Source organism: Strix uralensis, chromosome Z, assembly GCF_047716275.1.
Source record: "Strix uralensis isolate ZFMK-TIS-50842 chromosome Z, bStrUra1, whole genome shotgun sequence".
Taxonomy (NCBI): Eukaryota; Metazoa; Chordata; class Aves; order Strigiformes; family Strigidae; genus Strix; species Strix uralensis.
The window spans coordinates 37,738,264-37,756,692 of NC_134012.1; the positions used below are offsets into that span (position 1 = coordinate 37,738,264).

The 18,429-nt window shown below is 41.6% G+C and overlaps 1 protein-coding gene across 1 annotated transcript; it reads right to left on the minus strand.

Moving 5' to 3' along the window:
* Positions 1–548: 548 nt before the first annotated feature.
* HACD4 (3-hydroxyacyl-CoA dehydratase 4) lies at positions 549–18,135 on the minus strand. The gene is made up of 7 exons (XM_074857092.1): positions 18,046–18,135; positions 14,049–14,152; positions 13,032–13,159; positions 5,793–5,905; positions 3,126–3,232; positions 2,302–2,433; positions 549–1,611 (listed from the first exon to the last, which is right to left on the minus strand). Exons 2-7 carry the CDS (start codon positions 14,143–14,145, stop codon positions 1,529–1,531), a joined length of 660 nt encoding a protein of 219 aa, XP_074713193.1. The 5' UTR covers positions 14,146–14,152; positions 18,046–18,135; the 3' UTR covers positions 549–1,528.
* Between the last annotated feature and the right edge of the window lie 294 nt (positions 18,136–18,429).

Sequence of the window (18,429 nt, forward strand, 5' to 3'; positions counted from 1 at the left end):
GCTCTGCATGTTTCTTCATGTTTGTCTACACCTGAATCTATGTGGGTCAGACAGAAGTCCAAAGTGGAAGTACTTCTGTTTCTCTAATAAGTTCCAAATTCCTACCTCTGTTTGCAGTGCTCTCAAAAAAAAAAAATAAAATTTCAGGGTTGACCCTATACTATTGCATGCATGAGCTTGTTGCCTATTGTTTGCAAATACTCCAGTGGTCACAGTAGTCTGCAGGTATTAATCTGCCACATATGTTAAATACATAAAAATTATAGTAGGTGACCTTTTGTAATAAATGAGTCCATCGAGGCCAGCTTCGCTCTTTCCTAACATACCCTCTTAGGCTGCACGGTTTAGAAAGTCATACAGGCAAAAGCCTCTTCATATTGTGACAATGTTAATTTTCCTTTTAAATATTATCTTCCCTCCAACTATTATCTTTCCTCACTCTCCCGAGTTTTCAGTCAAGCTCAAAAAAATAGCCTCACTTTTCTCCCCAATTGCTTGAATTCAAATGAGGTGGCAACCAGTATGGATGAAACATCAGAAGAGCCCCTGCCAGCCTCTAAGCAGTTATTTGTCCATTTTCACTTGTACAGTCCCCCTGGGTTGCTGTTCGTATTCTTCAGTCCCAGCCTTTTAAGAGACTTGTGTTCTAGCTGCATTCTCACAGATAGTTGTACAGAAGTATGAGGAGAAACACACTTGAGTAAAATGGCTAGAATTTTGCGCATGGCTTTTGATAGTCACTCACTTCCCTTTAAAGAACAACATATATTTGGCTTAAGTACATCATGCTTCTTTTGTGTGTCTGTCTGCTGTTTAGCATGGAAGAAAGTCATTGTAGGGAAAGAGATTCTTAATGTCTACCAGGCACATGATTATAAGTTTTTACTTCTGACCCTTAAATACCCCTTGAATATATGGTAGATGAGTACCTGATCACTTGCCTTTGTGGTTTAGCTGCATTTTCTGGAATCTTGTTTGAAGAAGTGAAGGCTGGGCCAGAATGTGAGGGATCCTTTGTGAATGCCTGGGGCTGGTCAACATATGAATCTCGTAGGTTGCAAAGTTTCCAGGTTCTGCTCCTTGAGAGGTCCCAGTTCTAGCCAGTTTAGCATTTTTATGTATGAGGCACATACATGTTGGCCTAATATAAAATAATCTTGTAGATTAAATTGTATTGTCATTACAGAATATCTGTTGCTAATGAGGCAAGAATTAACACCAAAATAAGGGTTGCTAGTGCGATTGTGAGTGGAGGCACTCCTCAATTTTTTTTGGAGTTCTCTAATACATATTAGAAAAAATATATTATTTTTTAAAACTCCTGCTATTTGAAGTCAAAACTTTCAGAAGTAACTAGTTATTTTGAGGTGCGTTAAAGAGACCTGCCTTTTCTGAAAACTCTACATAGCCAGATAATGTACATGCAAACAGGAGTTTTGCGTTGAAAATCTTTGTCTAATTTCTTTTTAACCTTTGATACACAGCAGCCCACTGGGAATATATTTTTTATTTCCAAACAAAATAAGATTTAGCTTCTTTTCTTTTTGATGTTGCCTGTCCCTAGGTGTGCCTTCCTTTCAGAGAAGAGGTTCTGGATGATAAAGCACATACCTGAATCAAAACACAAAATGGTTATAGAACATGGGAGTAAAGTCCAAAGCGTCTTCATTTAGAAGGAACAGTATGAGCCTTCATCTTGCACAGTTCCTTCCATGAACTTAGGAACAGAACACTGCATCGCAAAGATGAGATCCTTCAAAGTAGCGTTAAAGCCAGTGACGGAACAAAGATTTGACTGTAATGCAGCCAAATTCAGTTCAAATTTTTCAAAAAGTGTTTTATTGAGAAGGAGAAGGTGTCTATTTATATACAGGTTTTGGGGTGGGTTCTTTTTTCACCCCTTTGGATAATCAAGTTGTAGAAGTCTTAATTTAGATATAACCAGCTAGGATGAATGAGTGAGGAGGGGTTACTCAGAATGAGAGTGTGATCAAATGAGAATTTTTTTTTTTTTTAAAAAAAAGCAAACTTCAGTAAGTAGCTTTAAGGCCAGGATCACTGAAGCAATTCGGTTTTTATTTTTATGCCTCACACACAGAGCGTATCTTGCAAATTCAATTATTTATATTTGAAAGACATCAGATATCCAAACAGCTGGTGATGAACTTCCCTGCAGTGGCCTGCAGATGTGGCAGAAAAAGTTAATAGTTTCTGAAAGGAGCTATACTGATTTGATTTTTTTGTTGCCATGATCATCCCAGTTGTGTTGAGATCCAGATTCCTGGAAGATAAGATACTTACCTATGAAGAGCACTAGCAGGTACATTTTCAGAACATAGGGGAAGTAGATTGAGAAGGCGAATGGAAGGGGTAGCTCGATGGAGTATGTGCCAAAGGATTCAAAATAAGGCAGTGATACACAAATCGCAAATGCTGTAAAATAACATGGTTAAGTCAAAAGGAGGTGGAAGATCATCAGAAAGCTTCATATAAAAGTCAATTACCTCTAAGGTATAGATAGCTGTATTATATGCTGAATTTACCATATCATTCGTATGCATATGCACATGTTGTTTGCCTCTTGAGTTCAGTTTTGTAGGTCTGAAGTGCTAATTGCTCTTAGTACTAGAGTTAGCAAGTATTTCCTATTCAGTAACAAGTTATGTCACTCCTGTAGTTGCACTGCTTTCAGTATTATCTCAGTGGGCACATTTCCTGGTCTGGGTGTGATAAGGGGCTAAGTATGGCCTAAGCCAGTAAGGTCAGCCTCAGTGAGGGAGAAGGCAGCTTTGGGACCACTAATGTGGTCAGTCTGGAATGGGAGCATCCCTCTGTCTTTTGTGGGGGTGTTTTCCTGCTTTACCCAGAAAAAATGAACATTTTCCCATGTTTTTAAAAAACAAAACAAACCCACATACAAATCGTAGAGAACCCCTATTAAGGAGAAAGTGCAGAAAAGAGGAAGATAGGTGACATACAGGTTAGTATGAGAGTACATAAACATTCACAACTTCTTTGGCAACACAAAAAGAAGTATCTTAAACACAAATGACAATTGAACTGATCACATTTTTATTGAAGAAGATTAAGGAAGCAAGTCATTGGTACCTTTCTTATCTTTTTACCTTTAGCCAGAACTGAAAGGGGATAGAGTGGGATGCACAGTGAGAAGTTGAGCCATGTCAGTGGTAGGTAGTATATTCCCATCCTTGCTAACATGTTGTAAGTGTACCTGCAGCAAGAGGAACAGTAGATGAGCTCAAAGGGAATGATTATGCCTTTCAAAATAAAGATATGGTGTTGAAGAATCCAAGGGAATTGCAGAAGAGCTTGGACCTGCCTATCTGAGAAGATTTCAGAGCAATACTGCAACAGTTTTGTTCAGGCTCTAATTGATGTCTGAAGTAGATGGTTCATTATTTCAGAAGAGTTGCCTCGCGCTGCCCTAGAGCAGGCAGACAGTTTTCCAGCCCACAGGCTGTATCAGAAACCAACATGATTTCATATTGTTCCATCAGAAAATGGATTTAAGATAGGGGTGTTACAACTGAGAGGGGCAGGCAGAATATGACTGTTGCTTGGGGCTGAGAAAATGCTGATTTGTGACTGCTGAACTAGCTACTCCAGGCTAAACAGCAAGGTAATCCCAGGTATTTAATCTTCTGTAGTACCGCTGCCCCTCGCCTGGACCCCAGAAGGGGTAGTAGGTGCAAAAAAAGCAGTTGTGCTCCAGTGTATTGCAATGTTTTATTCTTACTGTGGCTGTTACTGTTGCTCAGTGGGAGACCAGAATGCCTAGGACTTCAGTCTCCAAAGGTGAGCTAATCCTAGCTAGGATCTAAGTCTAAAAATGGTACATCTAAATTTTAATCTAAAAATGGTACAGCAGCTTTCCAGACACTGGAGAAACAGGTCTGATTGCATTTTTGGTCAGCTGAAAGGCTTTTTGTGCTGTGTCCTGCTAGAGATATGAAAATAAGAACTTTTAAGCCACTGTTAGCCACGACTGTTTCTGACAGATGGAACCAGCATCAAACAAGCTTTCTGTATTCCTTTCTTATTAATTCGACTAATTTTGCATCATTCCTGGACTGTAGAAGAGTTTGATAGGCTATAAGTGTACTGTCATCTCTCAAGTTTGTCCTCTGCAACCTCAGGATTTTCTCAGTTTTTTATTACTATTACTTTTAAGGCATAATCTCAACCCAGTACAAACAAGAAACAGCTACTCCCTCACTATATACCTTCTTAGGCTGTTTGTGGCATAGGCAGGGAAGATGAGATATAGAAAACCTTGCAGAATTTGCTCTTAGTATATCATTAGCCGTAATGCACAGGATATTTATGTCCCTGAAGAACTATGTGGAAGAACTTGTAATACTTCAACACTAGTTGGCTAAGGGATGGGATAGATTCCTGTACATTCAGATGTGACGACTTCTTTGAGATGCTAGGACATGACACAGATGCTGTAAAACAAATCGGGTAAGAATTCTACATCTGTATGAGTTGTACTCTGTGTTATTATTTGAATTGGTCATTTGCTGCTGTAGTCCACAGTATCTTGCCTGTTAAATGGCCACTGTTATTGCTATGATGCTGGACTGTGTTCTTTAGCAATGATAGGACTATAACGCACTGACAGGTCTTTATAGCCAATATTGTTTATGGTTTTGGCCTCTCTCCAGCTGCACAGAACCCTTTCATTTGAGATTAGGTTCTAGTGTTTTAGCTTTACAAACTTCAAAAAGAAGTGGGATGGAGCAATAATCCAAATAATCAATACAATGAATAGTTTATTAACATATGTAGTACAAATACTCTGAAGCTGACTTAAAATCTTTCTTAGTAATCCTACCTGACACTTTTGCTTTCTCAGATCTCTTTTACTGTGTACATTTCCTCTGCTGCCTAAATCCATATTCACCAGTCAGTCTCCAAAGCAACTTACTTAAAATAGCAGAAAGCTGTTTGAGCAGAAAGAAAAAAGATAAAGAAAAAACTTTTGCTTCCATACAGAGGTTGCTGTGAGGGCTATGTCTTGTTAAAATGCTTCTTAATTCCATGTCTTTCCTGCTGTAAGTCTATAAACTGAGGTCCATAGAGGCTTAAGTTCCATTTGAGAAACGTTACTGACATTCAGATACCAGTGCAAAGTCAGTAATGTGTATTTTTCACCATTATACTTTTACCCCCACCACCTTCCACCATACAAAATTTTTGAGGCCAAAATCCTCAATGGTATTCCTATCCATTTTGCCTCATGTGCCTTGTCCCTGCAGTGTGATATATACCCTACTACACCAAAATTCTCAGTCTCTGCAGCGGGAGCTCTTGGATTTTTGGAAAGCACGGTGCAATTAACCTAGAATAGTCTTTCTATTTTAGCAAGGAGTTGTGCCGGTGCTGCCTTACTGTGCTGTCAATCTTGGATTGAAGTGAGATGTTAAAAAAATTAAAAAATAAAGCAATAGGATTGTAAATCAGTTTTGGAAATTGTTGTTCCCTGGGAGGTAGCTGTGATTTCCTTCTAAATTTTTGTTAAAAAAGTCAAAGCCTTTGAACTACAAATTTTAATGCAGTCATTTACTTCTGTAAGTCACTCTGCCTCTCAGCTATGCAGATTTTTGTAAAAATCAGTAAGAAGCTTATAAGGGCAAAGCTTTTATTTAAAATGGATAATATGCTTTTCTACCAATTTAAAAATAATGAACCTGCAGAACAATGGGGGTGGGATTCTGCTCACAAGAATGACCTGTTTTTCCTTTGTGGTTTCGCCGTTGACTCCTTACCTGACCACATCTAATAAATTCCAAAGGAAAAATAAAACACACACGACATATTTCCCTTGAACTTCTTCCTGACTGTTGATCACGACAAATAAAACAATTACTCTCTCAGTGATCTGAAAAGAAAAAAGAATTGTGAAATCAGGGAGCACCTTCTATAGCTCTCATTTCTGTGCTATTTTGGCAAAAAAGGAGGTCAGAGGTGAATTCAGTTTGCTTTACACAGATGCTCCAGTGAACGTTTTGCTTCTTGGCCTGCTTTTGTTCAAGACCCCATTGGCCTCCAGCTCAGGGAACTGAAAACTGTTGGCTGCAGCATCATGGATCTGCTATGGTAAGGGGTGAGGTTTGCTTCCCAACGGGGATGACTTGAGTTTGTAGGCCAGAAAACCTGTGGATGAGCTGGCAGAGGTCGTGGGAGCAAGGACTTCTCCCACTGTGCCCCTGAAGGTGCCTGGAGGGCTGGTGGGCATAAGCTTCCTTGCTTGTAGGCTGCATGGGAGGCCATGGGATGCAGAGGGTCCTTGGGTGGGAAGATATGCCACACACTGCTAATCTCACAGTCTTTCCATAGTTTGGAGATCTGTGTTCCAAGAGGTATCTCTCATGTAAGATTTGCAGAAAGGAGGAGGAGGAAAAGTAGAATACCTTATTTTTTTTTCATTCTGTTCCTGGCTAGAAGTGGGTTTAATCTTACCATTTCATAACAACATTTGCCATACTATTTATGTCATAACATTTTTCTAGTAGTTGAACCTTATCCAATCCACAAGGTATGCCTTTACAAATTAAAAGATATAAAAGCAGATTAAACAGACAGTCTCTCCAGCTTAAAAAAATACTTTGGCAATATTAAAGCTCAAGAAATCAAAAAAAAGCGTCTTTTTGCCGCTTTCTTGGACAAGTTTCTGTCAGTATCCATGCCCTGCCCTGCAAAATAAATGTATCTGTAACAGTACTGCCAAGAGTTGCTTGTGCAACTCTCCCAGAACAGTACTAGTTCACGCTGATTTACACTCTCTTTGAAAGCACTGAAGGAGAAAACTTGCTTCTATTCAGTTGGTATGAATCAGTATAGCTTCATTGGGGTTTTTTATAGCCACTGCCATCTCTTCCGTAAGGTACCTTAGGCTTAATGATTTTATGGGTTAAGATGTCAAGTCAGTGAAAAATCATGAAATGAAAACAGATTAACAAGGTGTTTTTTATAAGCACAGTCATTCTTCTTCCCTTGGTTTCCCCCTTCCCCTTACTCCTACCTTAAATAAGAACTTTGCATTTCATCAAGTTTGTGCTGTAGTTTTGTTACATAGTGTTTACTGGTTCCTGCATGGAACATTTTGGCTACAGACTTTTTTCGAAAACCACATGTATCAGATAAAGCAGCCATCACTTCACTATTCAGCAAAATTACGTGAGAGGATCTGGTTCCTCATCTTGAAAAGCACTGAAGGGCCAAGACAGATAAAAGTGGTCTTGCTGCCTCTCACCCTGCCCTGACTGTCATCTTGTGCTGCTGATCCCATTGGTCCCTAACTGAGGAACTGATTTCTAAGAAGGTCAGATGTTGACAGACCTCTGTATAGCAGGGCCAGGAAACAGAGAGTGAGAGGTAGTAAGTCCTGTGTTTGTACGCTGATGCTGAGGAACCTCACAAGAAAATGGGGGAACTGGAAGTATTGATGCAGGATCTGAAAGCAGATACAACAGAGATAAGAGAAGCGTGGTGGGACAACCATCACAAGAGGGAAATCAAAACAAAGGTAAAAGGAGTGTGAACACTGAACTGGATTGTGAGCTGGAGAGAATAAATAAAATAGAACCTGAGTTAAAATCATTTTAGTGGAGGGTGGTAAAGGAGTAAAGCATTAGTGGTGCGGGCATTTTGTTAGCAACCCTATAATCAGACTGGGATGTGGAGAGAGAGTTCTGCAATATTGTTAATATGAGAGATATTTCAGGGAATTATCTGACTTAGAGACCAAAGCTTTGTCGCAACAATGAAAAGGTGGACATGTTTTCAGATGTGAGAGCTGGCAGATTTTCCAAACAGTCACTTGCTCTTCAAAGGTGGCCAGATGGAAAAGTGCTAGAAAACAGCATGGTCAAGTGATCAGGAGCTCATCCCATTTCAGTGAGATAAAAGGATAAGCACTAGACAGGTAGCTACCATCCTCAATTTCAAGAGGATGAGCACTGACCGAGGAGACAGAGTGGCTATGGAGACCCACAATTCAGCCTCACGGTCTGGGAGTGAAAGAGGCTGTTGGATTTCCTTCTCTCGCCAGGGCACAAGCAGGTGCACAAGAGGCAGTGAGTATCACCTAGCTGGGGCTTATCAGGTTTCCTCCATCAGAGGATTCATGTTGGGGAAGGGGATCACTGCAGGCACTCAGGTTCGCTGGTTGCAGATGATGGAAGTCAGTAATCAGATTGTAAACTATGTTAAGTACCTGCAAGAGCAGGGAACTGGACCTGAGACAAAGCAGGTTCCCTGTAGGTCTTCTGTTCATGTTAGACTGCAGTCTCAGCCAGCAAACAATGGGATGCACAAAGCAGCCATCAGAGACAAAAATTGAAAACCACCTGTGGCCTTGCTCTGGAGCACGTCTGCGGGACAGGATACAGGCCTGGCTGCTCAAGGGCAATTGTGATGTCCTCATGAGTGTCCTGGTTTTGGCTGGAATAGAATTAATTTTTCTTCTTTTTAGCTAGAATAGTGCTGTGCTTTGAATTCAGTATGGCATTTGGTATGAGAAGAATGTTGATAATACACTCATGTTTTCAGTTGTTGCTAAGAGACCAAGAACTTTCCGACTCCTCATGTCCTTCCCATGTCCAGGTGAACAAGAAGCTGGGAGGGAGCAGAGCCAGAGCAACAGACCCAAATTGGCCAATGGAATATTCCATATCATATAATGACATGCTCAGGACATATATGAGGATTGGCCAGTGTGGTGGTTTAGTCCCTGCCGGGGTCTGAGACCACGCGGCCGCTGCCCCTCCCCCACAAAGGGAATGAAATACAAAGCCCCAGGGCTGAGATAAGGAGAGGTTTAATACAACAGTGCAACAGCAACAAAACAAACAACAACAATAACAATAACAGTAACAGTAATAACAATGAACAGAGCAAGAAGTATACTGATACAGCAGTGAGAGCAGAGCGATCTCAAAACACACGCACTGATTCTCCCGCACTTGGGCGCCAGGAGGTGATGTCAGCATGGTATTGAATAACCCGGCTAGAGCTTCCCCCCACTGCTGGGGAAACTTAACCCTATCCTAGCTAAACCAGGACAGCCAGGAAGTTTGCTCTCTTGCGTCTGGGATTGTGGTTTCAGGATCTTCTCTGGGATTGCTAGCCAGGAACAGGCTGGGCATCAGTCAGTTGGTGGTGAGCAATTGCACTGGCATTACCCATTTGTATTTTCTATTATTATTATATTACCATCCTTATTATTTCAATTATTAAACTGTTTTTATCTCAACCTACGAGTCTCCCTTTACTCCTCCAATTAACTTCCTCTTCCTCCAGGCTGGGGAGGGTGAGTGAGTGGCTGCATGATGTTTGGCTGTCAGCTGGGTTGCAACCACAACAATGAGGATAGACCTGGGCATCCTACCTCTTCTCTATGTAAATCAGGAGGTTGCCTGCCTGCTTGCCTGTATTCCCCTTTAAGACATTGTGCTTTTTTCTTTCATAGCACTCATACCTTTAGGTAACCCACACAAATTGAAGGTGGATGGCAAGGGTTAGTCAGAATCTGGGGACTTTTTCAGCAAGTGACAAGGCAGGTTGCTACTTGAAGAAGAGGAGCTTCCAATAAATGTCTGTTGATATTGTCCCCCTACACACGCACATCTGTATATGTATATACATGACATCATGTACATATATATACACACATACATATATGTGTATGTGTGTGTATACACACATACATATACGCACTTACATATAAAAGGCTGCTGCTGCTCAGCCACAGCTCATTTCTCCTATAGATCATCTATCCTCCTCACATGAATGAAAATATGGTATTCTCTGTTGCTACTCTCTTGCTTAAAAAAAAAAAAAAAAAATCAAAACTAAAAGGCCTGTGTTTTCATGTTCATAAAAAGGAAGTATATGCTGACACCTCACAAAGCATAAATACAGTGGTTTCATTTTTCATTCCTTCTTGTTCTTTGTGTTAAAATCAAACTGGAATTTCCTTCCTCTCCCAGCACTGGTCTCTCACAGGATACAGCAAGTTCTGTAGAATCACATAAATTTCCACAAGACAGCCTGGGCATTTGAAGCAAGTAAGTGAGACAGAGCAAATGAGACTAGCTGAGGTTAGGGCAGGAGTAGGCACCACATTCACTTCCATTTTTTAATAACCGTGACTGTGCAGTATAGTACTTGGTACCTGAAACCCTTACATAGCTCTTCAATTTAGTGACTATTTAAAAAAGACCAAAAAAGTGCAACTAAGTATTTAGATTAAGTTAAAAATTAATGTTTTTATCACAAAGCCGTAGTACGTTGCTTTTGGTCTGGTAAATCCAATCCTGTTTGCACAGGATGAAGAACTGGTGTTTTTCACTCATGGTTTTATTCACAAAAATGTGTCTTTTCTTACGTCTTTTCTACTCTCTCCCTTGCTAAAGTACCAGTCCCATTAGCCTTTACTCCCTGGACAGACTACTAAATTTCATTATCCTCTGTTTTGGCAACTGCAATGACATGTGACACATTCTCCTGTTCTCCTCTCAATCATTCACACTGCAAATGCCCTGAGAGACATCCCTTTACCAACTTTGTGACCCTCCCTTGTCTTCCCTTCCTCCAAAGCATCCATCATACAGGTCTCCTCTCTCTCCCATCGTATGACTTGGCCTTGGCATCCCTGACCCTTCTCAGGTGCCTGGTGGGCTGAGACTTTGTCACTCAATCAGGCCATACTGAAAGGGTTTTTCCAGAAAACACCTCTGAGTTTGCTTTTCCACTACCTGTAATGTGTATCTCAAAGTGTTCCTTGTAAATGCTACTAAACCACAATATTTGGCAGAAATCCTTCATTCAGATGGTGCTTAAATCTTGTCTCTGCTATAATGCCTACAAAACAACCAGCCACCACAGGGGTGCTTTCACAGCTTGTTTTAGGTGGCATTACTTCCACCCGTGTGCTTCCTTGACATTGCCAGACCCACCTGTTCTCGCATCCTAGAGATCACCTGAGATGAAGTTCACTGTGGATATGCATGTGTGTGCACAGCCTGAGGGATGCATCTAGGGATATGTTTTAAGCTTGGAGTCAGAACAGGTAGTGGCGATGCAGAACAGGGCAGCCACTATCAAATTCTTGCAGCTTTACCAGTGTCCCGACTATGTGCAGTAGTCAGCAGGCTGCAGTAAGGTAAGTGTCTCTAACTGTCTGTCCACAGCGCATTGTGGAAAATATATATTTATATTTTTTCCTAGGGAGGAAGGTGTGGCAAGGCACATGAAACACCGTTGGCACACAACTGCTTAACCTGCACTCTCACAGCTAAAGCAGGGCAACCCAAGTGAAAGCAAAGTCTACACAAAGAGCTTGTACACCTTGCTTGGACAGCATGAGACTACAGCTAAAATCAAGGCAAGAGAGTTGTGTTTGTGGTCAGAAAACACTTGAGGAAAGAATGAAGTAAGGAGCCAAAGCTATCTGTGTTGTGAGGCAAATGTTTGGAGTCACAGTGCCGTATCATTCCTTGACCCACCTTCTCTATGCTGCCCTGCAGAGCACTGCAGTAATTGCACTGCCCAAGAAAGGTCACAGTTTTCTTGCTCAGAATGTCCATTTCATATCTAGTGTCTTTTGTGGTGACAAAGAGCAGTGTTTCTGCACGCTTCCCTGATCTCTGCTTCTGTAGGGCTGGGTAAGAAAGGAACAGACTGCGTCAGGGCTGGGGAATGTGTAAACTCTGCCAGGACAAGCCTTGCTTTAATGACTGTTAGCAGGCTGCTCTTCTCTCCAAGAGATGACATGAGATTTGTTACAGGACACATTAGATAGGATACTTTTTTTTTTTCCCTGGGTCAGTGTAAGAGCATATAGATTTAGGCAGGGGAAAAGAGTTAATGGCATTTTGACAGATTTGCTACCATATTTAGTGAGCAGCATAAAGAACAGAGATCTGTATTAGTCAATTTCTAATGGAGATTTTAAAAGAGGAACATCTTCACCCATGTAATACGTCATTTGACAAAAATGGGCTATCCAGAAAACTACAAACATAACTACTCTTAGTCTTCTACCTTCTGATTGCTGAGAGCAATACCAGTTTCACCATTATTCAAATACTAAGGATTTGAAAGGTTTGAAGGTAAACTCAAGTCAACATTTTTACTTTTTCCAGCGCATTAAGACAAATACCAAAACCTGAGACTAAGTCTCAACAAAAAACAAGAGTATGGTAAGGAAAATGTCAGAGAATGATCTTGCTTTCTGCTATAGCATGTGATCTTTTGGCTGTTTTTTCTGCCTACAGCTGAAAATATGCCCTGTAAACCCCTTAACAGCATCAGAACCTGTGGGATGTTGCCACAAGTTGCCCATGTCTGGGTTTGAGAGGGCAGAGACCCTTACAGCAAGAATAGGGCAATTCTCCTTTCTTTCCTCTCCCAGCATTAATTCTTTTTTAGTCCCTTCATTTCTCTTTCTTAATTCTTTTCCTTCTGCACTTCATGACCACCAGCAAACTCTGTTTCAGGAGGCTTGATGTGCTGGTGGTTTTCTCACTGCCATCTCTTTGCTACCCCACAAAATCTTGTCTTGTGCTTCTCTGCAAAATAAATATGCACTTGTCAGTGAGGAAATGGTATGGAAAAGAATTAGCTACTGAAACTTGCGCTCTGAAATGTTGTCTTCTGGCTGTAAGCAAGTTGGCTGAGGAGGTAGTATCCTCAGCCACCTATGGCACCCTAGAAATGGGACCACTTCTGTGGACATCTTCCAGGTCCCTGCTGTGTGGGCTAAGCATGCAGCACTCACTATCCACTCTCGCTTAAAAAAGAAAAAAGTTGTGAGAGCAGCTCTTTCCCAGCTCAGTTCTGAGGGCTCAATTCCTGCAGTTAACAAACCATCAGCAGATCAAGGTGCCCAAGGAAGGGTGCAGGTGGACCATTTAAGGTAGTTCAGTCTGGGCTTGTCCCCAGGGGCAGCCATGGCTGAAGTGTGTAGATCGTGGAAGGAGGGTCTTGAGAAATAGACTTACCTGCAAAAACCTGGGGAAGAGATGGCTTTTATCAATGCCAATGAGGATGTGTAGGATCTCCAATACAGATAACAACTGGCAAAGGCGCATTACAAGTCCTATGGAGTAAAATGTGTCGGCCAATGAATCTACAGACAAAAAGAAGATGAAAATTAGAGGCTGGTTATACAGTAAAAGCCTGGACAAACTACTGGGTTTGCTCTTGCCCTGTCACCACTGGAGATGACAAAAAATGAAATTCACACAGCACCAAACTTTTGGGTAGCAGAAGCAAAGCTTTGGGGAGGAGGCAGTCCATTCTCTGTGTGTGGCTCTGACACAGAGGCAGGAAGCTGAGAAAAGAATGGGATCCCCTGTACTTGATGCACTGGCAAACATTGTGCAGGATGTGTTGGTTTAGAGAACTACTTTAGGATATTTCTGAATATGTAGACATGTTGAGGAAAAGTATGAGGAATGTCTAAACATGAGGAGATGTTGAGTTCCTGCCTGTATCTGTACCCATGGCACTTCCTAAAACAAGCAGACCACAAAGTAGGTCTTTTATGTACCTGCAACTGTCCACCATTATAAATAATTTTAAATTTCCAGCAACTAGTTTTCTGGTTTTGTGCCTTAACCCCAGGCAATGGAAAGACAAATATGTTGCACAGAGTCGTGCACAATAACCACAAAGATACTCCCTCCTAGTGGCTTCAATAGGATTAATATTCACCATAATGACTGGACCTAGACACATTTAGGTCAGTGTCTAAGTCAAATGTTACTAGTATGCTGCTGAATATCAAAGCTCATTAGCAAAACAGGAGCTTCATTCCTGATGTGATACAGGCAGAATGTAGGTACTAGTAGTTTGTTCATCCTTTTTAATGGCTAAAACAATGTTTTTCTAATTGAAATAACGGCCCCTGGTATTGGACATACACCTATTCAGAATCCTAACTTTATCTCTAATTTGATGTTTCTGTGTGCCACTGCCTCTTAAAATGTTTAAGGAAAACACAGAAGGAATCCTACCTTTTCCAAATGACATGAACCTGATGATCATATTTGTAAATATCCAGGAATGTCCACAGAATTGCATTAAGTCATACACAAAGAGGTAGGTATTCATGGTGAAGCTGTGGAGGTGAAAATGATAAAGCAAACTGTATGACTTACTACAACATTCAAGCTTTCTAACCTGTAGAAATCGCACCCTCTTCGGACATGTTAGTATATCAAAGGAAAACAGCTGAAATGTAAACAGATCAGTGAAAACTCTCCATGTCTGTCAGTTGTCACAGAGGAGTACTCTCCCTAATGGATCAAAGGCTCCCTTTGTTGGTATACCTAGGTTATGCCCCCCAACATTTTCTGAGTTTCTACCAGTGATGAGGGTGATCTGTGGTCATACAGTGAAACTTGTGCCTCCAGAGGAAAAAGTAACTAAACAAAGACAACACTCCACTGAGTGCTGGATTCAAGCCTCAGCCCCTTGGCTTGACTCTGCTTTGACAGTGCGACCAGACTCAAGGAACTGCTGGGGTCGCACCCACCACAGCGCTGCTGAGGACCTTGCACTCTCGCAGACACCAGCGTTGGGGTTTCTTTATCTGAGTGAGGTTTATCCTGTTCCTCCCAGAAGACGTGCCTCTTGTATGCACTCAAGACAGCTTAGAGTACAATACAAATAACTTGTAGTGTCTCCAGCAGACAGCATAGTTGTAAATAAGTAGGTGAAGAAATAGAAAAGAAAGCCGCATTTCAATCTGCTTTTATTTGATGCAGTCCAAAGGATATGTCTTTCCCTTTTTTAACCAACTTGCTCCACAGGTTTTCCAGGTAAACATCAAACTAGGGTCTTTGTCTTTCTGCACAGCCTGTGTTTCAAGTTGCATTTAATAAAGTGAATCTTCTCCTGTTGGAGCAGACTAACTTTTGTAACTAACCTAATTTTCATAGGTAATCTGACTTTTTGCAAAACTTCATAGGCTCTGGAGATACTTAATTTCCCTTTCCCATAAATGTATTTTCTTCTGACTTACCGCAGAGAGAGAAGCTTACCTGTCCTCCAGCTATGAAAAGGACTGTCTAGCTCTTTGGGAAATCAACTGGTTAATTTTGTACTAGAATTTATCTCCTGTGTTTGACCAATTAATTTCCTGTCCCAATAAGTAGTAAGATCTCTTTAAGTTGCCCCTTGATCCAGTGTGTTGATATGGTACGTCTCTGACATCAAACTTTATTTGTATCTGTACATTAACAAACACAGTGAATTTCTGTGTTTAGAAATATCTAAATATGATAAATGCATATACTTCATTCCCAGTGTTGGACCAAGACCATAAAAAACAAGAAACACTTCTGTAAATTGATCTAGATAAACTGATCTTCTAAATTTTTAACCAACATGTATCCTAAGGAGGTCATAGAAATTTACTTTCTTCCTCTCTTCCTGTTATGCAGGATTGCTGCTACTCATATCATCACTTCTATAAGCACAGAAAGATTCATTGGCATAATTTACTTCTCAAGAGCCGTCAGTGCCCTTTGATATGATGAAAATAAAACATATGAGGACCCAGACGAATGTATTCCATAAACACTCCTTTTGTGAAAAATATGATTCTACTGAAGCAGACTAAAGTCCAGCAAGCTCTGTAAATATTCACCCAAAATCCCATCTGCCTTATTACTTAATGACACTTTGTTCTCTCTCATGGTAAGAAAACAGATGGGACACTGTACCTTACAAAAAGGCAAAAAATTAAGAACATTTTACTGATTTAAGAAACAGCCTTATTACTGGATGGATAGGAATTACCATAACAGGTATGAAAGTTACAGAAACAGTTATAAAAATCTTGAGGCTTTCTGGTCAGCATGTTCACCAGTCTGATGGTCTGATACTGCCATGTGGGCTTTACACAGGATGCAATATGAGCATAAGGTTTCTCTCCTCTTCTGAAGTTTAGTTGGCTACATCTGTCTCTCATCCTCAGAACTTGTCTTTCAGTGATGTGGGATTATTTTCTGAACTCTGCCTCCATTGGTTGGCTAGAAAATTGTTGTCTTCACGCTCTTAAACTGCTTAATCCTGGCTAAACAGGGCATAACCAAGAGGATGTTTGTAAACGCAGCTTCACACTAGTGTTTTGGCAATGTGGCAGCCCTTGCATGTTAGAACTCATCATCTATAAAATGTGCTGGCAACTACTGAAATGTATACATACTGTTGGCATTTATGAAGAGCCCTGTATTCCCAAAGTGTAGAGATGTGCTGGCAGGCAGTGTGCCGGTGTTACCTGGAAGACAAATTCTGGCCCCAGAGCTGCGAGCAGCACAGCTCCCTCGCTTGGTGATGCTCTCCACTGCGTGAAGGAACAGCCCTGATCTCAAAATGGGGTTTCATCCTACTGTGTTAATCCCTGCAAAAAAGGTACCTAAGACCAAACAAATGCCTTTGTCAGAAGTGAAGAACTCTGCAGAGGATAAAAGGTGATGTCCGTGTAACCAAAGGAAACTGAAATGTAACTGTTCTCTAAGGTCTTTCTCATCCAAAGGCTGATCTCTTTACTTAAAGAACCAGAAACAGACTGAGGATAACCCATTTCATTGTCTTCACAGTTTTGTGTCACAACACAAAATTCAGTCCTCTGCTTCTATTTGAAAGGTCACTGGCAGAAGAGATGGGCTTTAGTTAGATTTCCTGCTCCCCTTGGTTCACAGCAGGTATCATTCCACATTCACCTCACAAAGCCTGCTTCTGCAAGCACCCTTGCAGACAAAACACTGACTAGCAATCCAACAGGTAGCTGTTTAGTTCCTGACTTGCTGTCTGATCTTACAAACCTCACTTAGCCTCCCTGGTGCCTGATTTGTAAAATGGTCTTTCTGCTTCATTTATTGCTTGTAGTGTGATGTGCTTTAACACTTTCAAGTTGCTTTCATTTGAAGGCACTGGGGGAGCACTGCACATTTCAGCAGTCTGCCTGCATTGATGACAGGAGAAAGAAACAGAAATGGGTCTTGCAGGAGAGAGACCCAGAAGGCTGGACTTGCTCTCAGCTGTTTTAGTAGTCAGTTCCACGTTACTGATTTTTCCACGTGGCTGATTTTATATCAAATACATTGAAATGCCAGGCAAGCATTCATCATATATAGGGCCAGCCTTGCTTAGTGGAAAGCTTTATCTGCTTTCTGTCTGGGCAAAAAGCCTAGGAAACTAGACGAAACCATAAGACCACCCAGAACTAGCACACACAGCAGCATGGTCCCAAACATTCTCTTTTCTATTCACCAGCAGAGATTTTACCAGTGACAGTTTTAGCTTGCAAAACCTGATGTATTTCCACAGGCAGAAAGATCACATAATGGTTGTATTTTTATTATTTTAGGTCTTCAGCATCTCTGTGGTAGCTATCATCTGAGGTAAGTATGGAGGTAGGTGCCCTCAGTGTCTGAAGGGTGGTCAGGACCATGTCCCCCTTGAGCTAAGGTGACAGCACAGCAGTGGCACCCAGCTCAGGGCAGCCCTTGCCTTGGCTAGGTGTCCCTTGCAAGGTGCCAGGATGAAGCCCACACTCAGGACCCTTTCAGGGGGGGTCCCACCCAGGCCTGCATGAACTGAGCCCTTCCATACCTTTGGAGCTTTGGCACTCTGCTGCGTTCCTGTGCACCCATACTGGCTGGCCACACATGAGGAAGCAACTCTTGCATGGAAACCAGAGAGAGATGTTCCTTTTTTTTTTTTTGTCGTCGTCCCCCCCCCCCCCCCCCCCCCGCAGGAAAGGTCTGCTAGAAAAGCCCCTCTGCTAACACAGTTTCCTTTTAAGTCATGCTGGTCTGAACTTCTACCCCTTCCCCCTCCCACCGCCATGACAAGCTGCAAGCGCTATAGCTCAGAAGAAAGCTGCTGAGAACCAGGACAAAAGATGTACTTTTCTCTCACAGGCACATCCCACCCCAGGTTTTTTTCCCCTTCCTTTTCACATTTGAGTAGTCTAGGTGACCTGCACTCAAGAGATATTACCTGTTGCAGGGGTCGGATTGCTGCTGCTGCTCCTGATCTTTCTCCTTTTTTCTCTCTACAGCTGCAACAGCTGTTTGTTAGGAGATCACCCCTCCTCTTTCCTCTTCCCCCACCCCATGACGTCACCGTATGTAGCACTAAGCAGGAACAACACTGCACTTCCCGAGAAAGGAGTTTCTAACCCCAAATATCTTCATTTGCCCTGCAGCTCACCTAGCCTAGCCTAACCTAACCTAACCTAACCTAACCTAACCTAACCTAACCTAACCTTAATTGGTTTCTTGCTGTTGTACCAGTAAGCTAGTCTGTAAATCCCGTTAACTTTGTCTCTTAACCCAGAGCAATATTTTGAAAAACTACTGAAGAGAAGAAATGCAAAATTAA